At 43.5% G+C, this 27,575-nt stretch overlaps 1 protein-coding gene across 1 annotated transcript in view; it reads right to left on the minus strand.

Moving 5' to 3' along the window:
* The window catches only part of SVOP (SV2 related protein), a 53,863-nt gene that overhangs the window by 17,351 nt on the left and 8,937 nt on the right, over window positions 1-27,575 (minus strand). The window contains exons 2-8 of the mRNA XM_003761139.3: window positions 22,812-22,972; window positions 20,565-20,650; window positions 20,076-20,174; window positions 17,659-17,730; window positions 11,682-11,806; window positions 3,411-3,474; window positions 1,481-1,606 (exon numbers count right to left, since the gene is read on the minus strand). Of these exons, the coding sequence (XP_003761187.1) occupies window positions 1,481-1,606; window positions 3,411-3,474; window positions 11,682-11,806; window positions 17,659-17,730; window positions 20,076-20,174; window positions 20,565-20,650; window positions 22,812-22,972 (733 nt within the window). The remainder of the gene's footprint in view (window positions 1-1,480; window positions 1,607-3,410; window positions 3,475-11,681; window positions 11,807-17,658; window positions 17,731-20,075; window positions 20,175-20,564; window positions 20,651-22,811; window positions 22,973-27,575) is intronic.

Genomic DNA, 27,575 nt, shown 5'->3' on the forward strand with positions numbered 1-27,575 from the left:
TGGCAATTGTCTCAGGTGCAAAAATTCCCATTTATGTCTCGGGTGTCTCACTGGGAGGGTGTTTCTGACCACAATTCTGTAGAATCAGTGTGTAACCTGAGAATCGGGCTTAGAATTTGAATGAGGGACCCAGGGGACCACGTTTTTGCCTTTCTTGGTGTCCCCAGCCCTTGGCACAGGGTTTAGCATGCAGTAGGTGCTTAATAAATGCTTGCTGCCTGCCTGCCCACTTGCAGAAGAGATGCTCTGCTATGGGGAAGGCAGGCAGCCAATGGGGATTTGTTTCTGTGGAGTTTTTTCTCTAACTCTGCCCAGAAATGAATACCTATGCGGGCGTGTTTCATTTGTAAGGTTTGTAGAAGGACTTTGGGCTTTTCAAGAGAAACTCCTTCAGCCTTCCAGCCTAACTCCAGAGCAATTTAGAAATCGAGGGGCAAGATGGTGGGCTGGTCTTCAGCCGGCAAACTGAGAGGGTGCAGAGGAAGGAGAAGGAAGGAGAAGGAAATGTCAGCTTAACCTGGACCCTACTTCCAGTGTCCATTACTTAGGACAAGGAGTATAGGGGTGGGAGGGACATTAGAACAGAGAATATCAGGGTGGGAGGGGCCTTAGAATAGAGAATGTCAGGGTGGGAGGGACAGAACAGGGAATGTGGGGGGTGGGAGGGACATTAGAACAGGGAATGTCAGGGGTGGGAGGGGCCTTCCAAGAACCCAGTACAGTGTCTAAAATATAATAGGTGTTTAATAAATGGTCATGGACTTGCCTCAGAGCTGATGGAACTTCAGAAAACACAACACAGACTATTGGAGTTGAATAGATCGATATCCCTAGTTTTACGGAAGCCCAATGTGACTTCATTTAGGTCCTGCCAGGCCCTCCCCTGCCTACCCCGAACATCCCCACCCTAGGACTCTTTCTATGGCACAACAGCCCCTTCATGATGGCGGCTCAGTTGGTGCTTTAGAATCTTCTTGGCAAAAGGTAGTGGAGTGGTTCATCATTTCCTTCTCTAGCTCATTTTACAGATGAGAAGCTGAGGCAAATAGGGCTAAGGGACTTGCCCAAGATCACACAGTTGGTCCCCTTTCTATCTGTGCAGGGAATATCAAGATAAGCTGAGCGGGTTGTAGATCTGTTCATAGGTAGATTTGTATGAATGTGTATAATGGAAACAGCAAAAAGAGCAAAACCAGGGGAACAATTTCTACAGTGACAATATGGCCACTCTGACCTTCACAAGGGCCGACTGTGATCCCAGAGGGCTCAGAAGGAAACTTCCCACCCACTTCCCAAGTCAGAAGGGAAGGACTTTTTTTTTTTGGATGTGGCCAGTTGGAAATTTGTTTTGCTTGATCCCCTGTGTTTGTGACGGGTTTTGCTTTTTTCTTTCTCAATCTGGGAGGGGGAAATTGAGGCACCAAAGGCAGATTTCAGTTGGTTGAGGGAAAATTGTTTGTTTTTTTTTAAAGGTACCTACAAAGCACAGGATGGCAAACAGGAGCAATGGCACTGCAGAGAGTATGAGCAGCCAACGCCATCCCAGGCTGGGCATAACGAACACGGCCAGGACCACCTCAAACACTGTTCCTATGGCCCAGAATACCTGTCAGAGAAGAAATCAGACGTCAGAATGAACAGGAAAACGGGGCTGAATAGTCCAGGTAACAACAGCTGCCTCCTTGCCTCCTCAATCTCCCTTTTCCAGAGACTTTATACCAATTGCTGTCCTTTGCCCCAGTTTACAGATGGGATTACTAAGGCCCAGAGAGGTAGCAGGATCAAACCAGAGCTTGAAGGGCCTTGAGAGGTCTGTAGTTCAGTTCCCTTCTTTATAAGACAAGGAAACTGAAGCCCCTTGAAGTTATAAGATTTCCCTGAGTTCACATAAATGGTAGCTAACTCAGCTGGATTTGGATCCAAGTCCTGTGCTCACCATTTTAGCCCCTTTTCTTTTCCACAGGAAGGAGACTTGCCCACAATCACAAGGCTAGTAAATGTGGGGGGACTTATTTGAACCCCAGACTAGGACTCTACATAATGGGGCCAGTGTGGATGGGGTGAGTGGACAGCGCGGCCATTGTCACCAGTGTGGGAGGATGGTCAGTGGGAACAGGTTGACTCCCAAGGGGGGACAGGGCGGCCAGGGGGCCCCCCGGACGGGGCAGAGAAGGTGGACAGAGCAGCTGGGAAAGTCACCAAGTCGGGATGGCCAAGATGAAGAGGTCGGCCATTGCGGTCAGGTCTAAGCCTGTGGCAGGAGGCTGAGGTAGTTAATTAGAGAATTAAGCTGCTGTGGGGGTATTCAGAAGGGGAAGAAGAGGTCAGTGTCTGGAAGACCTGAGTTCAAATTCAGCCTCAAGCACTTCCTAGCTATGCGACTGTGGGCAAGTCACAACTTTGATTCCTTCAGCTCCTGAACTGTTTTTAAAAAAAGAGCTAGAAAAGGAAATAGCAAATGATCCCAGTATTTTCCCAAACGACCCCAAATAGGTTCACAGAATCAGACACAACTGAAAAAATAACTGAACACAGGGAAGGGGAGCCCCTCCCTCCATTCCTAAGCCACATTGAGCCTGCGATGACCCCAGTGGGGTCTGGAGGGAGTGTTCCAAGATAGTAGCTGGCTGTCTCCCGTTAACAGGGAGCCTGCAGCAGAAATGGCCAGTATGAAGAACTGGCTCCGAATATAAAACTGGAAGGGGAAAAAGAAGTGTAAAGGAGTACAGGCCTTGGAACTCATGCCATCTCAGACCCTCATCTTAAAGATGAGTAAACTGAGGCACAGAGAAATCAAATAACTTGCTAAAGGACCCAAAGCCTCAAGTTGGATGGGATCCGAGAAAGCTTCTCAACCAACTAACTCCTCCTGTTAGAGATGAGTAAACTAAGGACACAGAGAGGAATTAACTTAATCAAGGTCACATCATTTATAAGGAGGGGCAGTCAGGATTTGAATTCAGATCCCATGCTAACAGGGCTCTAGACACAATTGTTTTCCAGGACCACTCAGCACTGTCTCTCTCTGACCTGCTACTTCTCCATAAGATCAATGAATGCAGAGCTGGAAGAGATCTCAGAGGCCATGTGAGTCAATTCTAAGATTTTACAGAGGAGGAAACTGAGGCTCAAGGGCTGATTTTATCCACTCACCCTAGTAATAGTCCTTTTATATTTCAGATAATTGGTGATTTGTAAATTTGGGATAGAATACTTGAGTTTCCTTAAAGCACATTGATCCCCAGTCCATGCTCTGTCCCTTCCTTGGTGGGGTATCACCAGGCCCAGAAAGGACTCTGCTCCCGGGCCTGGAGGAATGGAGTGATGGGGAAGAAGCTTCAGGGGCCCGAGGATGATGACTAAACATATAGCCCTCTCCCTTGCTGGTGTTCTGAGCTGCAGCGCCATACCTCTATCAGCAAGATGCACTTGGCTCTGGCCTTCATCGGGAGGAACTCGGCATACAAGGTTACCCTGTGGAAGAGAAATTCAGAAAAAGATGGATTATTGATTGACAGGAGGAAGTGCCAATCAAATTAATTGACCCCGCAACCCCGCTACTCCTTTTGGGGCCACCTTTCTTTTTTCTGTGCTGTCTGCTTCTGTTAAAATACAAAATCACCCCCCCAAAAAAAATTAAAAAAAAGAATGTAAAAAAATGTAAAGCCCCTGGGGGCCAGAGAAAGTCTTGTTTATGCTGATACCCATAATTTAGCATAGTGCTGGAACATAGAAAGCTCTTAAAAATGTTGTTTTCCTTCATTCATTCAACAAAGGGTTCATGTCATGGGAGGACTCATTATTTGAAGGGACGATAAAATTCAGAGATATAGATTATTTTGAGGGGGCCCATGGAAAGTTTAAAACACTGTTCCAGTGGAACGGACACTGGCTCTGGAGCTGGAGAGGTCCTGAGGTCCAGTTCTGTCTCTGACATTTACTAAGCATTTGCCCTTAGGCTCCCGTTGCATCTTCAGTCATCCTCGTCTCTCTCTGGCCACTGGACCCAGATGGCTCCGGAGGGGAAAGTGAGGCAGGTGACCTTGCCCGGCCCTCCCTCCTTTAAATCCCATTCACTGCTTGTCATGCCATCCCCTCTCTGATGTCTTGTCTTCTGAGAATGAAGGACAGACAATAGTAGACTTTGGACAAGTCACTGAGTCTTAGTGAGGGGATTAGATGGAGTGGACCCTACAGGGCTGAGGATCTATAATGTGCTTGGGCAGGTTGAAGGGGGAATATCGTTACAAATGAAATGGCCTGCTAGCTATTCTCTGGCCTGGAAGCCTTTGTACAAGGGAGGTCCCCTGTATCCAGACCCCTGCCCTCCTGACCACTACCTGGGAAAATCCAGGTGCCAGCTCCTACAGGAAGCCTTCCTGACTCCCTCTTCTTCCCTTTCCAGTTATTAGCACTCTCTCCCTCCTAAAATTACTCTATCTTTATTTGTATGAGGTGTCATTTATGTGCTTCTGAGGGCATCAGCTCCCCACTAAGTGCCTTTAGGGAATGAACTTTCCCGTTGCGATCTTTGTAGCATCAAGGGCCACCTGGCAAATAACAGGCACTAAATTGTCATTTTGGGATTGGGGGGGACCACAGTGCACAAAGCACCTGCCTGGAGTCAGGAAGGCTCATCTTCATGAGTTCGAATCCAGCCTCAGATACGTCCCAGCTGTGTGATCTTGGGCAAGTCCCTTAACCCTATTTGCCTCAGTTTCTCATCTGTAAAATGATCTGGAGAAGGAAATGCTGAACCATTCCAGTACCTTTTGCCAAGAAGATTCTAAATGGGACCAAGGAGAGTTGGACATGATTCAAACAACTGAACCATGGAACACAAGAGATGGAAACGTTCGCATTGATCTTTAAAGGGAGGGTAGGAATTAAACTGGTGAAAAGTAGAAGGAACCAAGTTCCAGGTAGAGGAGACAGGGTCGATAAAGGCACATAAGTGGGAAAACATGGCAAACATTTGATGGCCAGAGTAAGTGGGGGGGAGAGTTTTGGGGGATCAATCTGAAAAGAGGCCTTGAATGTTGGGATAAAAGTCTGAGCATTATTCTGGAGGCATCAAGATTTCTAAGCAGAAGAGAACATTCATTCAATAAGCTTTAATAAGTGCCTTCAAGGAGCAACCTACTGCCTTAGATGCTGGCGATATGGGGGTACAAAGACAGAAAAAACAAGTTGTCCTTGCCTTGTATGAGAAGAGTTCAACTCCTGGTTCTGGGATTTCCTTTCTGTGGAGGAATTCCCATATTCCCCAGCCTCTCTGGATCTCAGTTTCTCTTTCTGTAAAACAAGGGGATTCGAACAAGACAATCCCTTCCAGCTCGAAAATCTGTGCTCCTGTGGCCAGGATGTGAACTTGGAATCAGGAAAACCTGTTTTCAAATCGTGCCTCTGACGTTCCCTGAATGTGGGAGTCACTTAACCTGTTAGTATTCTGGGCAATTCTCTGAATCGCAGAGGAGGTGCCAGCCTGCCTGGGGAAGGGCGGTTTCTCACTTGAGACTTCCCTATACCAGGGAAATCAGAGCTCCATCTCTCCCCTTCCCTCTCCGTTCTGCAGACAGGCTCATCCTTCTGAGAGGGCAGAGCCCCCCTTCCCGAAGTCCCCACACAGACTAGACAAGTATAGACATTATTGGCCTTTGGATTACCTGCAGACCCCTGACGAGGCCGTTCCGGCCTTTGGAGTTAGAGACGCACTGTCCGCTTCTGGGCGAGGGGAGACCCGGCCGGGCGTTGGCCCCTACTCTTACTGGTTTTTGCCTCTCAGAAGGGAAGGACTAGGGGAGACAGCCACGGCCCTCTCAGGGGCAGCAGCGACCCCCCACGGGCTTGGGAGCCAGAATCCATGGCCGAGCCCAGATTAACGAGCTGGCTCAGCAGTGCCCGGAGCCGAGATGCTCGGCCTGGAAAACAAGGGGGCAAATTGTGATCTGAATGGACGTGGAGGAGCTGACGCTTCCAACGGAAGTTCATGCTCCACAGGCACTGAACAGGGCAGAGAAAAACTGCTCAGGGCTCTGGGAGGACATGTCCGCACTTGGATCCTGAGGACTGAGTAATCTCAATAATAATCTCAATAATAATCTAGCTTTTTGTAAAAGCTGTTGGGAGTTAACGGGTGAAATGATGCTGGTCCCCGTCGCCAGCACCACTATTGGAGAGAACCCGGCAGAGCGGGGACTTGGCCGACAGCATCAGGAAAGAATAGTTGCCCCGACGTCCCAGGTCCTCGAGGGGCCTAGCGGGCCCACCCTGGGCCCTCTGCCCCATCAGAGCCGGCGGGAATGGAGGTTCAGGAGCTTGGAGAAGCTGGCACACTTCCTCATGCATGTGGTCTCTCCTGATAGAACAGAATGGAAGCCTCCCGAGGGCAGGCACTCTTTTGGTATGCTCAATGCCTAGTACTGACCTGGCACAGAATAGGTGCTGCCTACTTACTTGTGGAGTGAATACATGATTTTACATCTGGGAAGGTTTAGACAGAAGATATAATATTGTCCAAATGAGAAATTCCAGGGCAGCTGGGTGGAGCAGTGGGTAGAGCCCCAGCCCTGAAGTCAGGAGGACCCAAGTTCAAATCTGGTCTCAGACACTTTACTTCCTGGCTGTGTGACCCTGGGTGAGTCACTTACCCCCAATTACTTCAGCAAAAAAAAAAAAAAAATCCCAGCCAAATAAATCCCTGGGTGGGATCATGAGCCAAAGAAAATGACATAAATATACATACTTATATACCCACATACATTTGTACATCTGCACACATCCATATACCTGCATAATATATACTTATATGCAAATATACTCATGAATATCTGTGCATACAAATATATATGTGTGTGAATGCTACACATATGTATATATTATATATATATTATATATATATGTTTGTGTGTGTATAAAGGTTTTTTTTGAGCTGTCTTCAGGATTAGCCTGGCTCAGACAAACTCAGCTTGGCATTCTGGGTTACAGTCACAGCACCTTAGGCAAGAGGGAAATGGCTTTATCACTATCCCCATTTTACAAGTAGGCAAAATGAGACCCAGAAAGATACCCAAATCTGAACTTGGATTTGACCCCCTGATTCCTAGCTTCTGGGTCTTCTCCTGTCCCTGTGGTTGTTTCCCCACTCAGCTGCCAGCATGGTTTTTCTGAAGCCCACTCTGACCCTGTCATTCTCCTTGCCTCCTTTCAGTGCCCACCAGGGAGTCCCCATTATCTCAGAGATCAAGTATAAGCAATTCTCTTAGTGGGGAGGAAACGCCCTGCCAGCTGTCATCCCAGGTGAGAAAATCAAGGTTTGGGTTTGTTTTCAGGGGCGGCCCTGTTTGAGGCTGGAGGAAGATGCACCGCGTTGGCTTGGCGATGAGCTCTGTCATGATTACGATCGTGCTGAGAGACAGATGAGCGAGCAATGAAATTAGCAGGCTCCGAGCAGCCGTCTCTGACTAATTTTGACATAATTTCCTGATGTTCGCTGTTAAGACCACAGCGAGCTCTTACCAGGGACCTTATGTGGCCGCTCTGCTTGGGAAGAGGAGGCCCAGTGGGCAAACCTGGATTAAGCACCTACTATGTGCCAGAGACCGTGCTTGCCACTGGGGCTATGGAGCCCCGGGGAATGGCTAGTAGACTTGCGTGATGAGACTGGAACATTTAGGAAGTCTGGAAGGGTAAATAGAAGCCCTATTGTGAAAGGCTTTTAAATATCAGACTAAAGACTTTTTTTTATCATGTCCTAGAGGCAATGCGCAGCTAGGTAACTCAGTGGATAGAGTCAGGAAGACTTGAATTCAAATCCAGCCTCAGATACTTCCTAGCTGTGAAATCCTGGGCAAAAAAAACAAAACAAAAAACAAAAACCAAAAACCAAAAAAAAAAAAATACTCAGTGCCTCAGTTTCCTCATCTGTAAAATAGGCTGAGAAGGAAATGGCAAAGCTCTCCAGTATTTCTCCCAAGAAAACCCCAAATGGGGTTGTGAAGAATTAGAAACAACCATCACCACCACCATTTTTAATCTTATCCTAAAAGCAATAGGGAGCCATTGAGCCTTGGAGGAAAAACCAGCCTCAAGGGTCCCCTTCCTGTACAATTTCTTGTTAGGTACGTGGCTGCCCAGCCCAGTTTTGTTCCTTCTGCTGTGTGACCTCCCATGGAGGAATTTAGTTTCCTGAATTGGGACTGGGCAATATCTATGCTTCCTTCCAAGCTTTAAAACCTGTGAATTCTGTAATTTCACCCGAGGACTTGTGCACAGAGGAAGGAGCTCCCGGGTGAGCAAACCCCTCCCGGGGTAGGTTAGCTCCTTTTCCTTTTCATCTATAATCTTAACAAGTTGCCCACAGCCCTGGGGACCTGCCTGCTCAGGGCCCACAAGGAGCTGTGCCCAGGGTCACACAGCCAGTGGGCTCTGGGGTGGGATGAGAGTCCAGCTTTTGCCGGCTCCAAAGACGCTGATCTTGATCTGCTCTGCCCTGTCGCTTCTTTCTCACTTGACGACAAGGGAAAAGCCGGAGCATCCTCACGGTCTGACCATCTTTCAGCGGATGGCTGCACCGTAGTCAATGAACAAAGGCCCGGGGCTGGGATGTTTGCCATCCTGTCAGGTTGATGGCCCAGCTCTGGGAAGTGAGCCAGGCAGGAGAGAAAGGGATGGCAGCAGAGTGAATCAGTCCCAAGATTTGCAACCGGAGCCCTAGACACAGCCCAACTCGCAGGTGAGGAGGCTTTAAAGGCAAGTCTAACCCCTGGAACAACTTGCCGTCCAGTGCTCCATCAGCCACAGCCTTGGGAGAAGGATCAATAATAAATGGGGAGGGAAGAGGGGAAGAAACATGGGCTGCCACTTGCTCTGGGGGTAAAATTCCCAGCGCCTTCATTTCCCAGCGAGCGTAAAGTCCCAGAATGATGGAGATGGGAGTGTGGCTGCCCTTGCTCATCCCCCACACCCACCCCCCCATGCCCAAGGCCTCATGAAGCTTTCTCTGCTTTTACTGTAACCCAGGGGGAGGCAATGCCCAGCCCACAGGCCGCAAAAGGTCTGTGGAATCATTTGTTAAGGCAACCACAGGGGATCACGAGCTCCCACTGAGTTTTTAAGTTGATAATTTTGTATGGTCCATGAATGGCCCTTGGCAGGAAAAAAAAAAAGTTCCCCAGCCCTGTTCTAGCCAGAACTCGTGAGATCATAGGATTTAGAGCCTAGAGATGACCTCCATTAAGCCCCTCATTTTGGAGAAAACGAGACCTCCACCTCTTAGACTCCCCCAGGATCTTGCTCCTCCTCAGTATGGATTTGTTCAATGAATGAATTTGGCAGTATTCCACTTTACAACTTAAACCTCTGTGATTTTGTTGGTTTGACACTCTCTCCACCAATGCAGATAGCTACCCTTTGACAAGTGATTCAAATGCTCTTTGAAAGATGCTATTTCCCTGACCCACTCCCATTCACTCCTCTACAGCCAACTGAGCCCAGAACTTCCCTTAACTAGAAGCTAGACATGATCTTCAACAACAGCTAGACTAGCTTCACTGGATCCATGATAAAAAACTTTTTCAGTTCGGTAGGACTTTATGGTGGTGGTAATAGTAGCAGTAGTGATAATAGTAGTTGTAGCAATAGTAGTAAGAGTAATAGTAGTAGTAATAGCAGAAGCCGTAATAGTAGTTATAATGGAATAATTATAATGATGGTAGTAGTAGTAAAAATAGTTGCTGGGGCAGTTAAGTGACCCCACTGAGTAGAGCAAGAAGACCTGAGTTCAAATATGGCCTCAGATACTAGTTGTGTGACCCTGGGCAAGTCACTTAATCCTGTTTGACTCAGTTTCCTCATTTGTCAAATGAGCTGGAGAAAGGAATGACAAAATACTCCAATACCTTTGTCAAGAAAACTTTAAATGCCGTCACAAAGAATTGGACTGGATTGAACAACACTAACAACAAGTAGTGCAATGAAATAGTAATAATAGCAGTAGTAGTAATGGTCATCGTAAGAATAGAAGAAATAATTAATAATCTTAAAAGAAGTAGCAGTAATAATGGTATTAAGACAAGCTGTAGTAGTAATAGTAGTAATGGCAGTAAGAATAACAGTAGTGATGATAGTTAAGAATACTACGAGTAGTAATGGTGGTAAGAATAGTATAATGATAGTAGGAGTAGTAGTAGCAATAGTAATAAGAGTAGTAATAGTGATAAATGTTTTCAGAGGCGCAATAGCAGTAGTAGTAAAGGTAAGAAATTTGATAGCAGTAATAATCATGGTAGTAAGAATTGTATCAGTGGTAATAAAAGTAGTAATGCTCCTAATGGTAGTAATAGATGTAAAAGCAGTAAAAGTAATGATAGTAAGGGATTTAGTAGCATTGATAGTAATGTAGTAAAAGCAGTAGTAGTAATGGTAGTAAAAGTAGTAGTAATGGTAATAAGAATAGTAGTAATAATAGTAGTGAGAGATATAAAAGCAGTAATAGTAATGGTAGTAAGGGGTTTAGTAGCATTGGTAGTAATATAGTAAAAGCAGTAGTAATAATGGTAGTAAAAGCAGTAGTAATAACAATAAGAATAGTAGTAATAATGGTAGTGAGAGGTATAAAAGCAGTAACAATAATGGTAGTAAGAGGTTTTGCAGCAGTAAAAGAAATGGTAGTAACAAGAAGTAATGGTAGTAAGAGGTTTAGAAGCAGTAGAAGTAGTAATGGTAGTAAGAGGTTTAGGAGCAGTAGTAATAATGGTAATAAAAGTAATAGCGATAATAATGGTAGTAAGAGGAGTAAAAGCAGTAACAGTAATGGCAATACAAGTTTAGTTACAGTGTAATAATGGTAGTAAATAGGTGCAGTAGTAGTGATAATGGTAGTAAGAGGTATAACACCAGCAGTAATAATGGTAGTAAATAGTAGTAGTGATGATAGTAGTAAGAGGCATTAAAGCAGTAGCAGCAATGAGAGTAATAGCAGTAAAAATAGTAGTAGTGGTAATAAGATTAGCAGTAGTAATAATGGCAGTGAGCAGTATGGTAGTAATAGTAATACTGTAGCAAGAGTAGTAGTACTAATAGTAAGACTAGCAGTAGTAATGGTAGTACAAGTAGAAGTAGCAACAGTAGTAACAATAGTAAAAATAATAGTAGCAATGGTAGTGAATCACAGAAGAGTGTCCCCTCGCCCCGGGATGTGCTCACTCCTTGCCTCTGGCCCTTGGCGCTTCCTTTGAGACTCAGGACAAGTCTATATGGCGCCTTCCCTCATTCCCCTGCTGCTCCAAACTCTCTGATATTTATATATAAGCACATATGTGTGCTGTGTATTTCTAAATACACACACACACACACACACACACATACACAATTGCTGTATGTGCTTTCACATGGACATGTAGTCTTCCCCAGGAGCCTGGAAGGTCCTTGAGGGTGGGTCTACATCGCTTCCCATCTTTATATCCCTGGTGTTTAGCACAGTACCTGGCACATAGCAGGTGCTTAATAAATGCTTTTTGATGGTTTGGTTATGGATGAGAAGACTGAGGCAGAGAAGTTCAGTGACATGCATAGACTCACACAGCTTTCATTCCACTGACCTGCCCTCTGGGAGCCCCGGGTCACCTCCACACTGAGAAGAGGGATTGGAGTCTTTAGTGAATGAATGAATATTTACTTACGACTGAGGAACTCCTCCGATCCCAAAGCCCACAAGGCCCCTGAGGACCAGGATCCAGCTGTACACGGGGGCAAAAGCACTGAGGATGCCGTAGTAGAGAGTCCACAGGACACTGATTTTCAGCCCCTACAGCGGGAGGAGGCAGAAGCAAGGCAGAGAACAGGGAGGTCAGCCTCCACGAGAGAACACTACCCACATACCACCAGGCAGACTGACTCCAAAGCCCGAGTTCTAGATCCCCATCTGTCAAATGAGGGTGCTAGACTCTGATCTCTTTGGGGGAGAGGGGGATTCTTTGGGACCTGACTGTGCCCCTAAATCTTAGGCTCCTAACATCCAGTCCAGTTCTTTTTATCTCTGTACAACACAATTCTCCCAGAATGCCTTCTCCTATGATAATAATATTAACGTTAACAAATGTTATATTAATAACGGACACAAAATATTCATCTCATTGAAAACTTTTTTGACATCTTATATTTTTCATGGGGATCTTTGTGCAAATATTTTTCAAAACTGGATACACAGACAGACAAAATGTTTTGTGAAATAATACTTCTTGCAGCTTTGAGGGGTAGGAGAAAAGCCTTTGGCCCAATTCTTTTCTCAGCTTTTCCCCACTGGAGCTTGGTGCCCACCCCCCATTGAACTAAAATGTCCTTCTTTCTTCCATTTTCTTTTTAGCCAAACCATTAAGATTGATAGGATTCATCTCCTTGTCTAACATGTCCACTTGCTGGTCATTGGACAGAGGTCTCATTTTGAGAGTAGAGATAAGGATGATTTTACTGGTGGAACCTTCCAGGTGAAGAAGCTCCCTCTCCGGGGCAGATCTTACCCCACCCCATGCTCCCTCACCTCATAGTTTCCTAAAACACCTAGAGATTCATACAGCCAGTCTGGGTATCAGAGACAGCACTGGGACCCAAGTCGAGTCAGGCTCTCCACCCACTACATTCATTTCCCTGCCCTCCTACATTTAGAATAGCAACAGTCAAAGTCTGTTGATGGTTTAGTGTGAATTTAGGTGTGAATCTTAGCACTCTGAATCTCTCGGTTTTACGGCTCCTTAATTTCCCACTGTGTTTCCCCACCATCTCCTTCAGAGAGTCTTCCCTTTATAACAAAGGATCCAAAAGAAAGGGAGAAAAGGAGGCTGCCTCTTATGGTGGAAAGGAGTTACTATTATTATTATGGGCTGGTAGATACTTAGAGTTCCCTTGACTTTCTCACCAAAAGTTGGATCATTCAGGCATTTCTCCTGGTGTCCATGCTGCGGAGAGCTTAGGAAAAGGGTTCCCCATGCTCAGGAAGGGCATTTGGCACGGGGAGAAGGGTTACAGATTGAGGGGTGGGCATTTTCAAAGTTTTTTCTTGGGGAATCCATACTGACTCCTAATTTGATTCATCCAAGATGAACTTTGCTTTGAATTCCCTGATCCTGGAGAAGAATGAGGGGAAGTGAATGAAAGGGGCCTGGTGAAAGGGGAGGAAAAGGACGTCAGATGGGTCTAGTGATAGAGGTCCTTTTTTTGTTTTTGAGCCACTTGAGGAGGTGGTTGTCAATATTAAATGAGAAAATAACTATAAAGTGCTTAGCACAGTGTCTGGCACATAGTAGGTGCTGTTAGTTATTATTATAAGCTGTTGTTTAATTGGTTAATTCCCAAGATTTAGACTGCAGTATTACTGAAAACTTTGCTGTTTTTGGTTGGTGTTGCTCAGTCAGGTCCAAATCTTCCTGACCCCATTTGGGGTTCTCCTGGCAGAGATCCTGGAGTGGTTGGCCATCTCCTTCTCCAGCTCTTTTTACAGATCAGGAAGCCCAGGCCAACAGGGCAAAGCAATGTGCCCAAGGTCACACAATTAGGAAGTGTCTAAGGCTGCATTTGAACTCGAGTCTTCCTGACTGTAGACTGGGTGCTCTTTCTCATCCACTGGTAATTTATATTATGGTTCTTCCCCCTTTAGCTCGGCCCTCTGGGAACTTCTGGGAAAGACTATGAAGCACTGTGACTTCTTTTTCTAAGAACACCACATGAGCCCCCGCCATGGGAGTTCTGGAGCCAAGTGCTAAGCTTTCAGAGCAAGCATTTACATCTCAAAAAATAGGAAGCTTGATTTCTTGGTTTGTGGATTGTTTGGACTTAAGAAAGGGATGGACAAAATGTTAGTAATACCAGGTATAGTTAAAAGTGTGTCCCGTTTACACTATTTTTTTCTGGGGATCTGGAGTTGCAAGCTACAACTCTATTTGAATAATAATAATAATAATAATAATAATGATGATGATGATGATGATGAATGATCAAAGGGAATCTAAGAGTCCTAGACCCAGAGATCTGTTACTGAGCAGTTAATGGGAATCAATGAGGATTTATTCAGCACCTACTGTATACCACTAATTTCTGGGCATATACAGAAAGGCCGACAAGTCAACTAACAAAATTAGTCCCATACAATGGAAAGACCATGAATACTAGTAGAGAGGAGAAAATGGGGGCAGATGGATGAAGAAAAGAGAGAAGCCCAAACTTCCCAAGCTGTGTACAGGAGCAGCTTGAGAATCTCAAAGCCAGCTCAGTTCAAAATTGTGATAATCGGAGGAGGAGCTAGACAGATGTTTCCATTCCTCATGGGAAATAAGTGATGGATGAAGATCCCAGGACTTGCAGCGAAGAGAACAAATTAGTCTTTGATCCTCAAACCCTTTTTTTAATGCACTTCTTTACACAAAACAAGTAATGGGTGAATTACAAATCATCTCATCTCTTGGTACACTGGCCAAGGTCCAGAGGAGAGTGATTAGGTTGCTAGGTGAGTTAGAAGTCATACAAAATGAACTGGAAACTTTGTTCTGGAGAAGTGAAGATTCCAGGGAGAAATACATATATGTGTGTCTATGGGGGGTATGTATGAAAAAAAATATATATATATGTCAGATTGGGCAGGACATTTTAAGTCGGGAAGATCCAAGTTCACATTTCACCTCAGATATAGACTAGCGGTATGGCCTTGGGCAAGTCACTCAAATTCTCTGCCTCAGTTTCCCCATCTACAAAATGAGAGGATTAAGCCCAAAGGGACTTCCAGCTTTAAATTTAAATTCTTTGTCATTTGAAAGATAGATTAGATTCAAGGAACACTTGGCAAAGTGTTAGAAGGTGCTTAATAAATGTTTATAATCTGACTTGTTCTGGCCCCAGGTTGCAGAGAAGATTTTGGCTTGATGTGAGAAATATTTCCCAACTCTTAGGTCTGCCCTAAAGGGGAGTGAATGGCTTCAGCAGGCAGTGGGTTCCTCTTCAGTAAAGGTCTTCAAGAGAAGACTGGATGGCCCCTTTGCCACCAAAAGAATGGGATTCTTATTTAGATACTGATTGGACCAGATTGAGTTTGAAAGTCGTTCCACCTGAAGATTAAAGCAGGATCCTTCATTAAAGCAGGATTCTTTGTTAAAGCAGGATCCTTCGTTAAAGCAGTGTCCTTCTTTAAAGCAGGATCCTTCGTTGAAGCAGGGTCCTGAGGGCTTTTACATGGCCACACTCGGTCTTTGACTCAAGCAGGGTTACCAGGTAAAAATAAATAAAGTGCATTGAGGATCCTCAGTGAGCCAGACGCTTCACTGCTTCAGCCTCACTCCCCCACTTTCAGGCCCAGGAAGCCCAGCTCATCTCTGGGTAGCCATTTCAAGTTCCTAAAGTGCTTTGCCCACAATGATGAGAAGAAGGAGGAACCGTGGGTTAGTACAAATTAGTGATTGTTATGTCTTTCCTGCCCTGTCACAAGGGGAAGGGGACTATAAATAAATCCTCAGCAGGGGCTGTGTCTCCTCCCTATATTCATTCTTTAAAAAACAAACAGAGCAAAGCTTCCCCAAAGGAAAAGGATGGGACTGTCCCCGCTGCATGGGGAAAGGGCATCCTAAGGAATCACAGTTAGGAGGGGGGGCATTCTGCCCCTTCCTCTAGGATTTCTGAAGCAGAGCACAGACTTTCAGACAGGCGATCATCACCAGCCAAAGCAAAAAAAGGGGACAGGAGTAGGAGGGAGGTGTCAGGCAGGGGCGGTCTGCCAGCCCAAGGAGGAGGAGGAGGAGGAAAGAGTCTCTTCTCTGCAGGAGACGAGGAAACCTTTTTTTCTCAACCTCCCCCATCACAGTGCACATGATTCATCGAGGAACAGAGTCTCCAAGGCATCCCAGGATAGCAGCATCTTGGTGTTAGGGCAGTAAGAAGAAGGAAGGCTGGATTTGAAAGAGAGCACCTGAGTTCTTTAGACTCTTATTTGACCATGACCATGTCCATGACCTCCATTTCTGCACTTCCACCAGATAAAAATCAGTTATCTCCCATTGAGGGCAATAATCTTTCTGGTCTCCAGGATGATCCCATGAGCAGGATCCCAGACCCTCAACTAATCCCTCATCTGCCAGATCTTGCCTTGTCTACCTTCCTAGCTCTCATTCCTTATCCAACCCCTTCTCTCCTTTCCCAGTCACCCCCTGAGGTCAGTTCTCACCTAGAGTACTGCAGCAGCTTCCTCATTGTTCTCTCTGCCTCCAGTCTCTTCCCCATTCCAGCCAAAGTCATTTTCTTAAGCAATCTGATAATGTCATTCTTCTACTCTACTGATTCTGAGCTTCCTGTGGCTTCTGTGATAAGATGAAGTCCTGCCCAGTTTGGCTCCAAGACCCATCCCTTCAGCCTCCTCTCAGTCTGACAGACTGGCCTCTTTTCTGTCCTTCACATGACTTTATCTCCCACCTCCAGATTTTTGCCCTGGCCCATGCCCATGCCCTCCATGCCTGGAAACCACTCTCTTCTCAGACACCTATTTTCTGCATAAAGTCTTTCTCTGTGCCTCCCAACTACTAGTACCTTCCCTCTCCCCAAATTGTATTTAACTAGTGGGCAAGTCACTTAACTCTGTTTGCCTCAGTTTCCTCATCTGTAAAATGAGCTGGAGAAGGAAGTGGCAAACCCCTCGGTATCTTTGCCAAGAAAATCCCAAATGGGGTCACAGAGAGTCAAACTCAATTGAACAACAGCCTCCCAGATTCCCACAGTCAGTCATCCTTATCCCTAGGCCAATCAGCTGCCAAATTGTCCCATTTCTTTTTTCTACAATGTCTTTCACATATTATAGTTAGCCTTTGCTCTACTCATACAAGTCACCACTCTACAAAGATCCCTGCATCAGCCTCCAGCTTGGTCTCTTCCTAGGCCAGTTCATCCCCCATACAATTATTCTTTTCCCTTAAAGTTTATATCTGAGTTTGTCACTCCCCTGCTCAATAAACAACAGAGGCTCCCTATTTCCCACTTAGATCATATGTAAATTCATTGGTTTGGCATTTAAAGTTCTTCCCACTCTACTCATTCTGATCCTTCCAGTGTCCTCACTTGTTACTCCCCTTTTTTGTTGTTGTTGTTGAGACAACTGGGGCTAAATGACTTGCCCAGGGTCACAGAGCTAGGAAGTGTTAAGTGTCTGAGACCAGATTTGAACTCAGGTCCTCCTGACTTCAGGACTGGTGCTCTAACCAGTGTGCCACCTCGCTGCCCCATTTTTGAGGTGATGTTTGAGAGACATCCAGAAGAATGTCCCTTATCTCCTGGCTTTGCCATGGTGGTCCTGGTTTTTGAAGCATTTTTCTCTCCTCATCTTTGCCTCTTAGGATCCTTGTCTTCCTTCTGGATGTCTCTCAGACATCACCTTCTGCAGAACTTTCCCAATCACCTCAGCTGTGAGTGCCCTCCCCCCAAAGCTCACCTTCCTTCTCCTCTCTGTGTTTCTATGTCATTTCCCCTTTAAATGGAAGCTCCCTGAGGGCAGCAGGTAGCTTTTGCCTTGCTTTACATCCTCAGCACTTTCCACAGTGGTTAGGATTTAGTAGGTGCTCAATAAATGCTCATTGAGTGATTGAATACAATGAAAAATACACACACAAGTTCTCCTGATTATGGTTGACTTACTGTTTTTCGTCCGTACTGGTCAGAAATGTTTCCCCAAAGAGTGGAGCTAGACATCATTCCCACAAACACTACCTGCAGGACAGGAGAGATAACTTCTGTTAGAGGTGAATAAGGATCCGGGAAAACCCCAATAAGCCATGGCCAGCCCCATTTGTTAGGAAGTTACTCAGAGTCAGACAGCTTTTCAGAGCTTGGGGGGGGGGGGCTCGGAACAGGGGATGTCAGGGCTGGGAGGGGGCTTAGAACAGGGGGTGTCAGAGTGGGAGGGGGCTTAGAACAGGGGGTGTCAGAGTGGGAGGGGGCTTAGAACAGGGGCCTTAGAACAGGGAGTGTCAGAGCTGGGAGGGGCCTTAGAACAGCTAGGAAGGACACTTTGGGACAGGGAATGTCAGAGCTGAAACCTTCAGGACAGTTCAGAGAGCCATATTTGGGCCTAAGCCACACAGCTAAGTCAGTGCCATCAAATATTGAACTCAGCTATTGATTATCTTCCTATTTTCCAGCTCAGGGAACTGAGGTAAACGAGTTAAGCGATGTGCCCAGGCTGACACAGGGGTAAGTGTCTGAAGGACCGGACCCCAAGGTCGACATTCTCCCCAACACTCGCGCCTTTTTCCCAAAAATAAAAGCAAATGTCCTGTGCATGGCAAGGCAGCTGGTCATTTGAGTGCTGGAAGATCATGATATCATAGATGCTGAGCTGAAAGGAGCCTTGGAAGAGCACAGCTGTGGTGCTGGGGGGGAGCTCAGATCTGACCTCTTCCTAGCTATGTGATCCTGGGCAAGTCCCATCCCATTCACAGCCTCGGTTTTCCCATCTGCAAAGTAGGGGTGACAATGATAGCATGTACCTCCTAGGGTTATTGTGAGCACGGCTGGAGAGACAGAGACAGAGACTGAGGCAGACAGACAGAGAGACAGAGACATAGAGGAAAGACAGAGACAGAGAGACAAAAAAATAGAATGAGAGAGGAAGAGACAGACAGAGAGACAGAGAGACAGAGACAGAGACAGAGACAGAGACAACTGAGGCAGATTGACAGGAAGAGAGAAAGATGCTTTGGAGGAGAAAGGGAGGCTGGTGACCTTACAGACCGTTCCCTCCCTCACTGAATCCAGTTCACTTGCATGTCACAGTGTCACCTCCCTGATGCCGTGGTTGTCTTCAAGAATTCAGGACAAACGACTTTGTGAGGCAAAATGGGATCATATTTGTGTAGGGTTTTGTAAACTTTAAAGCAGTATAAAACTCAATCCATGTATTATTATTCTTACTATCGCTATTATGTGCTGAGTGACCATCACTTGATGAGTGGAACAAATGTCAGTGCTCTAAGAATTCTGGACTGGGAGGCCACAGGCAAAGCAAACTTAACTTGTCCAGAATATGGCGCGTTGTCCTCCTGACACCAGAGTCAGAACTGGACTTGGAATCAAGAAAATCTGGGCTCAGATCCCACTTTAGACCTCTGCTGTGGGACCTTGGGCACTGTATGTCACTCAGTTTCCTCCTCTATAAAATGAAAGGATTGGACTTGATGCCCTCTTGGGTCTCTTCCAGCTCTATGCCTTTGGCCTGTGACTCCATAAGCCTAAGAGACCTCCTTCCAAAGTCTTTGGAGGGAGGTAATGCAACTAGTATTAGGTCCATTTTACAGATGAAGAAACTGAGGGTCTGAGATAAGATGGGACCTACCCCAGGTCTCATGGCTAGGAGGGATCCAGGTTGTGGATCACACCAAGGGTGTCTGCTGCTGCTCTGAGGGAAGCTCAGGATCATAGATTATAATCTAGGAGAGAACTCAGCACTCATCCAGGACTCTGGAGCCATCTCTCTGTCTCTCTCTGTCTGTGTGTGTCTCTCTCTCTGTCTCTCTCTGTGTCTATGTCTCTTTCTATCTCTGTTTTGGTCTCTGTCTGTCTCTCCAGTCATACTCACAAGAACTCTGGGAGACAGATGCTACCATTACTATCCCTATTGCAGATGGGGAAACTAGGTTAGGGAGATGTTATAGGACAGTTAATTAAAAAAAAAAAAACAGGAAGGTGGGACACAAATAGGACAGATGATTTGTTTGAGGTCACACAGGTAAATGGCAGAGGTAAGATGTCCTGGCTTCTCCAATTCTAGCACTTTTTAACTACTCGGATGCACAGCTCCAGAGTGGGGGCTCAGGGATGAACAAAAGAGGCAATCTACTTGGGGTGTGTCGCTGTCCAAGGTGTGGGTGGTGGGAGACAGGAAGACTGTGCTGGGGGGGAAAAGGCTGCCAACCAGATCTCCCCACCGAGGTTCGGATCTCCTCTGCTGAGCTGGGATTGGGCTTGAGTGACAGAGACAAGTGCACGTGGACCAGGGGGGGGGGGGTGGGGCCAATTAAACTCTAGGAAGGTGGCAGACATGCACCCGCTCTTACCGAGGTGAGCAGGGCCACCTGCCAGCTGGGGAGTCTCCATTCACAGTGCAGCTGGGGTGCCAAAATGCTGAGGATCATCATTTCCATCGCATCTGCCATCTAGAAGGAGGAGAAAGTGGGAGTCGTGTCCAGAAAGGGAAAGTAGACAGACACACTGATCACTGCTGTGACTGACTCTACCTCCTCAGCCCCAGCTTCCAAGACTGTCTTCTTTTGCATCGGGGAACCCACCAGGCTGGGATAAAGAAACTGCTCCCCAAGTTACTCATGCAGCCAGAGGGATAGAAAGGCTCCATCTATCGCTTGCTTAATTTAGTTAAAATCTATAGTTCTTCTTCATGGGAAGAGATGCATGGCAGTCACGATAAATGCTTTTTCATTCATTCTTTCATTATTGGTTAAAAAACCCCAAAACAATCAAAACCCATATTTTAGATTGCTTAAAAGCTGACTTTGAAGCCCTACCCTGCCCCCATTCCAAATACTTGCCCAAGCCAATCCTGTGAGGACAGACAGTTTCCATTGAAATTTCCCAAAGCCAATGGCTTCCACCGCGTCCTCCACCATGAAAGTATCTGGGAATGAGACAAAGGAGTCAGTTTCCTTATAGTTTTCCTGGTGGGGGATGTTTCAAGGTCACTGGGATCTAAATTGTAGCATCGAATTCTATGATTTGGAAGATGGTGGAGGTTTAAGGAGGCAATAAAGTCCCTTCCACGTTTCTCCCCTTTCAGGGTTGTTCATCTTCATAACTGTCACCTCCTGCCTGGCTCAGTGCCAGGAACCTAGCAGGCCCTTAATAAATGCTTTATGGTTGTGGAGAATATTATTACTCCATCTTTTAAGGAATAGCTAAACCAATTGTGGTATATAAACGGAATGGAATATTATTGGGCCGTAGAAAACAAGGTCAGGAATTAAAGAAACATATATGCACTGAGGTAGAGGGAATGTAATAGAACTTGGAGAAAAATGTGTATAATGGCCTTATTCTATATAAAGCAAATAGAAATGCTAGCAGGCGGCTGAACTCTGGATTCTTACAATGACTTAGAGAACCCAAGATGAAACACGCTCCCCCTCTTGAGAAGTGGGGGACTACCGAGGTGGAGTACTCCACATAGCAAAGATCTCCGTAGGTCAAATTTGAATGAACAGTTTCTCTTTGCTATAAGTGATGAAGAGGCCATTATACTCAGAAATAACTAAGATTTCTTGAAAAAAGAAATCTGTTATTACACATTTTGAATCTTCTCTTATGTTCTGCTGTCCACATGATAATGTTATTTTTTCTATTTTGTATTTAAGTGTTAAACAAATGTTTTTTTAAAAAAGAAGAAAAAAAAGTAGAGGGCATCGATAAGACATTTGGAAAATAAAAGTAAAATCAAATGTCATTGACTCTTTAGAATTTTCACCGTTGACAGGCTTTACGTAAATGTATGATACCAATTTTTCCTTACTAGTGCTCCTTTTATCTAATATAAATATATAGAGAGGAAGAATTTCCACCTTAGAGTATGGTTGGCTTTGTAAAGCACCATCCAAATTCTTTTTCTTCAATAATCCAGAACCCATTTCACTATAATCTAAAATTATTCAAAACAAGATGGTTGGGACAGTGCTGTAAGAAACAATAAATGTGAAGAAGCATGGGAGGAGTTTTGTGAACTGATGCAGACTTATGGAAGTTGAGTTTGGAAAACAACGTACGTGACTGCAACAATGGCAATTGAAAGAATGAGAAAAACAATTAAATTGAGCAGTGTATAATTATAAATCAAATTATAATTTGGTTATAATTAACCAAACTTGGTCTTGAGGAAGAAATGAGAAAACATTTCTTTTCCCTTTCTTTGTAGAGGTGGAGAAATACGGATATGTAATAATGCAGATATTCTCAGAAATGGTTGATATTGTTCCTTAATTTTGCTAAACTGATTTTTTTAAATGATAAAAGAGAGATTGCTGGATGGAATGGCAAGAACAATAAAGATATATTAAAATGAAGGCAATGTCTAAAATGTATCAATAATCATTTAAAAGGAAAAAAATCCAACAAGATAACTGGTAGGGATCAGCACATAATCCCTAGTTTTTGAAATTGACTATAATTAATCACTCTTAATGAAACTTCTAGTCCCCATTGCCTTTCCACTTAGATGCACTGAGCTCTGAAGCAAGTATCTCTGTACTGGGCATATTTTGATGATATTAACCCACAAGTGAGCTTCAACCTTCAAAAATACCTTACATCAGCTTCTAAGAACAGCAGCTAGATAACCGATATGGGAATTATTTTTACTTGCATTGCATATTTGTCACAAAGGTTTTTCTTTTCTTTTCTTTTCTTTCTAATATGGAAGAAAACTGGGGAAGAGAAGATAGATTTCTGCTCATTGAAAAAAATTTTCTTAATTTCTATCAAGTAGCAGAGAGATTCTGAAAGCCGTGGTCCAATGGATAGAGCACTGAATGGAAAATTAGGCAAGCCTGAACCCAAATACTGTCTTAGTCACTTATTTTCTGTGTGATACTGGGCAAAGTGTTCAAATTTTCTCAGCCCTTTTCTCATCTGTAAAATAAGAATAATAACTTTATATTTTTATACATAAAATATACTACTTTATAGGATTGATATGAGAATTAAATGAGATACCATAAGTAAAAGGCTTGGTAAGCCTTACATCACTCTAAGATTATTGTTATTATTATTGTTATTATTACCTTACTTACCATCAGTGGGATTGGCAAACTCTTTGGGCACTGCAGCTCCATCCTCCAATTCCACAGCCTCTAAGTCTGACCGGACCCCTTCAATCTGGATTTCATGCTCTCCCGAGATGGCATCGTCATCAGACCTGGAACTCTCTCCTGTTCTTCGGAACTTGACCACTCTAGAGGAAAGCAGGGATGATTATGTTGGGAGTTGTTTCCCTGACTCTCAGTTAAGTGGGAAAATCTTGCATCTGGTTCAATAGAAAAGACTTTCTCTTGTTGACAATTAGACTGTGAGTTCCTTGAAGGCAGGCTGTTGTTTTGTTTTATTTTTGTCTTTATAGCTCCAGTGACTGGCATACAGTAGACACTTAATAAATGCTTGTTGACTTGTCCAGAGAATTAAACTGGATGAGTCTGAATAGCTAGCACATTAGAATATAAGGCTGTGTCTTTGTCAGGTCCCTGAGACAGTGTGGTACAAGACAAAGAACATTAGTTCTGCAGTCAGAGTTCTAATGCCATTTTTGATACTTACTGCCAATGTAACCTTGGATATATCACAGTGTAGTCTAACAGATGGGGGCACTGGACTTGGAGCCAGGAAGCCATGGACTCAAATCCTCCTACAGTCACTTCCTAGCTGTGTGATGCTGGGCAAGTTATTTAACCAATGTCTGTCTCATTTTCCTCATCTGACAAACAAGGAGGTTGGATTTGTTGGTCTCAGAAGGTCTATTCCAGCTCTTGATAAATTATCCCATGATATTTTTTTTCTCTTGGCCATTATATTCTTGTCAAGATTAGTGAGATAAAATTAGATTTTGGCATTTCTATCCATAAATTTCCTCATCTATATGATGGAAATGAGAATATCACAGAATCACAAATGCCTAATTCCTTGAGGAAAGGGGATCATATCCTCTATTTGGTCTTTGTATCCCCAGTGCCTAAAACACTGTAGGTGTAGGTGTTTAATTAATGAACACTGCATTGAACTGAACCAAAAGTACCTCAAAGTCACTTACAAGATGACAGATTTAGAGATAGAAGAAACCTTAAAGTCATCAAATCTAGGTTCCTGATTTTACAGATGAGGAAACTGAGGTCGAGTGAGAGCTAGTAAGTGCCCAGGGTCACACAGCATTTTTTTTTTATTGAATCATTTCAGTCGTGTCTAACTCTCTGTGACAAAGTTATTCGAGTCGTTGGCCATTTCCTTCTCCAGCCCATTTTTACAGATGAGTAACTGAGGCAAACAGGATCAATTGACTTGCCTAGAGTCACATAAAGTGCCTGAGGTAGAATTTAAACTCAGATCCTCCTGACTCCAGGACCAGTACCACTTAATTGCTCAACTAGCAATTGTCTTTGAATTCAGGTCTTCCCGATACCAACGTGTCATCTATCCATGGTGCCATCTGGCAACCTTAGAAACCTACCTGAACAAAAGTCCCCTCTCCGAAGCCTCTGCTTGAATACCTGCAGCCCATTCCACTTTGGGATGGCTCCTCTTGTTGGGAAAGTTTTCTTTATATCAATCCTAAACTATCTGTAAATTTTACCCATTGTTCTATCCTTGGCAGACAAGGGAAACAAATAAAACCTCTCTTTTACCCGACAGTCCCTCAGATACAGCACTCATCTCCATGAATTTTCTCTTTTCTAGACAAAACATTCCTAGTTCATTCAAATAATCCTCATGTGACAGAGTAAATCCGATCCTTTCAAATTCACAGTACTATAGAAAGAATAAACTATGAAAATAGTTGTATAAATGCTTTGGAATTAAATCCTCTACAAATACAAAGTATTAATTTGGTTTTTCATGATTAGATTTTTCTTTCTCCTCACAGAGTATTTTTCAAAATTGTTTGGCCAATGAGTCGGACTAGAATCAAACTAGGAATTTTTGCATTTGAAGATAGTGGCTCGAAAGACACTCGAGATGATTGTGGGACACTATAATATTGGGGTCCCAGAAATCTGGGAAATGTGCCGTGAGGTACCTTCTGGGAAGGCAGAGAAGAATGGGGGAAGAATTTCCCAAAGGATCTCAAATGCTGTCAGTATTTGTAAATTTGGTTCCTTGAAGCAAAACCCCTATCCCTCACCTCAGTTTGGCTCTGGTGTAGACTAATCCTCAAACTTAAAAAGCACAATAAACACGTCATACTTTTGAAATAGATATGTGAGAAATTGGTTGATGAGAACATTAATATCCATATTATTATACATATACACACACATTCAGGCATGTAAGTTCTGAAGTCCCTTTTTCTTCCAAAACTTGTGTTTAGAAATATTTGGGTTTGATGCATTTCTCAGCAGGTACTTGTAAGGAACCATTTTGTCATGGTAGAATGCAAGCTTCATAAGAGCAAGAACTGATTTCTGTTTTATTTTTGTGTCTCCAGAGCCTAACAAAGTATCTTGCATACTCAGATTGTATTGTATTGTTTTGGACTGTTATGTTAGATGTACCATTGGAGTAATAATAATAACAATAACAACAGTAATAAAAATGGTATTGGATTTTCCAAACCGAAAGTGGTTTCCTTCTCGATGGAGGCCAAAGAAACGACTAGTATTCCAGACAGGGATCCCACAAAGGTGCTCTCTGGGTGATTCAACTAATAATATATAGATAAAGAAACAAACAGCTGAATCATGTGGATTCTTTTGCAAAAAGGGAAGGGTTTCTGATGACCATTCAGAACCAGGTCATTGTCATAAGAAACTAGGGATAATCCTTGGAACCAGTTTTAGTGATCAATATGGGTTATACAAAGAAATGCTGGAGATTATGCAACACATCACTGCAAACTGTAAGAATTTAACACCTACTGAATACCCGGCAAGACCAAATCTGGTGGTTAGAATTCTGTCAGAATTATACATATATTTTTTGTTGACTTAAAGACTATAAATCCTCATACTATAAATATACCTTCAAAATATCCTGGAGAACTCAAACAATAAATTGGATTGGGACCAGATCATTATTTCAGATCGAACTATTTCCCATAATCATTTTTGCATAATAACACTGATTGACAAAAACTCAAACCCAACATTTTAAATAGATTCAGCAGTCTGCCGATAAATGTTTAACAAGTGGCTCTCCAAAAAATAAAACATGTGCATGACACAAATTTATATTGAGCTTGTATTATTCATATTTCCTCCATCATTTTCTTAAATTTGGATAATCGATAAAACAATAAATCAAGTCTTGATCTGTAGTGTTTTCTGGTTTTTGAGGTATAAATGATCACTCTGAAAAAATAATCATTGACTCTCAAGAGCTAGTCTGAACTAGCTCTAATACATTCCTAGATATCATTATCCCCCAAATATACAATTTCCAAGTTCCAAGAGGGAAAACAACAAGAGCAACACCCTTAAAGTATAGAAATATAGCTGAGGAGACTAGCTTATAGGAACAAGCTTAGGTTCACACCATCCCCATCCACCTGTCTGCTACTGCTATTGTACAGAAGATGCTTTCAGTGGATTCCAGAGAGAATGGATTAACATCTTCGCATTTTTAGTGAACACCAAGAAAGAAGTAGTTTATCTGTGCTCTCATTATTGCACCACTTAATATAAAAGAATAAGAAAAGTCAACTTTTCCCAAGACCATCTGACCTTATTGGAAAAAATACAAATAAGAGCAACAGCAACAATAACAACAATCTTTTTGTCTACCTTGTAATAATTGTCTGCATAAAAAACAAAAACAAAAAAAAAACTGTCTGTATAACATGAAACATAAAAAAACACAAAAGAAGCAACTTTTCCCCAGACTATTTATATCTGAACTCCATTAAGTGAAATTTTGATGGTGGTGATGATGGTGATGATGATTGAGATGATGAAGGTGGTGATGGTAATGATGATTGGGATGATGATTGTGGTAATAGTGATGATAGTAGTGGTGGTGGTAAGGATAATGATAAGGATGTTGATGATAATATTGGTGATGATAATGATAAGTGGCAGCATTATTTAGTTGTTAGGGTATTAGAATTGGAGTCAAGAACACAAATTCAAATCCCATTTCAGACATTTATTACCTCTATGACTTTGGGCAAGTCACTTCACTTCTCAGCCTCAGTTTCCTGATTTGTAAAACAAGAGGTTTGGACTTAAAAATCTCTAATGTGCCTTCTAGCTCTATATCTAAGATCCTAACATACTAATAATATCCAGTTACAAAAAGCAGTTATTTTATCCACCCTTACATTAGCACATAGAGCATGCAATCTAAAATAAAAGCAGGAGAGAAATTTGAACCAACATCGCTTCTAGCCAAACATCATTGAATAAGATGATAAGAGTGTTAGTAACTGACATTTACAGTGTTAACTAAAATTTTTTTAATTTTTAAAATTTGTTTCCACTTACATGTAAAGAAAATTTTTAACATTCATTTTTAAATAAAATTTTGAGTTCCAAATTTTCTTGAGAGCATCAACTTTTCAAAAAAAATTTCCTATACATAATTTTATTTGATTTTTACAACTATCTTGGGAGGTATTCATTTTCAAGATGAGGAAACTGAGGCTTTGAAAAAAGTTGCATAGTCAAAGAGCAAGTAAGCTGTGGGTTCTGATCCCTCTACTGCATCCTGTCTGTGTGATTCTGGGCAATGCCCCTCTCTGTAGCTCAGTTTCCTCATCCGAATGAATCTTGCACATAATATGCTTTCCAAGTATTAAGAGCTAGCAAAAGAGGAGAGAAGGAGGATGAATGCAGAAAGTTATATAAAAAACCAGG

This window comes from Sarcophilus harrisii, chromosome 1 (assembly GCF_902635505.1).
Source record: "Sarcophilus harrisii chromosome 1, mSarHar1.11, whole genome shotgun sequence".
Taxonomy (NCBI): Eukaryota; Metazoa; Chordata; class Mammalia; order Dasyuromorphia; family Dasyuridae; genus Sarcophilus; species Sarcophilus harrisii.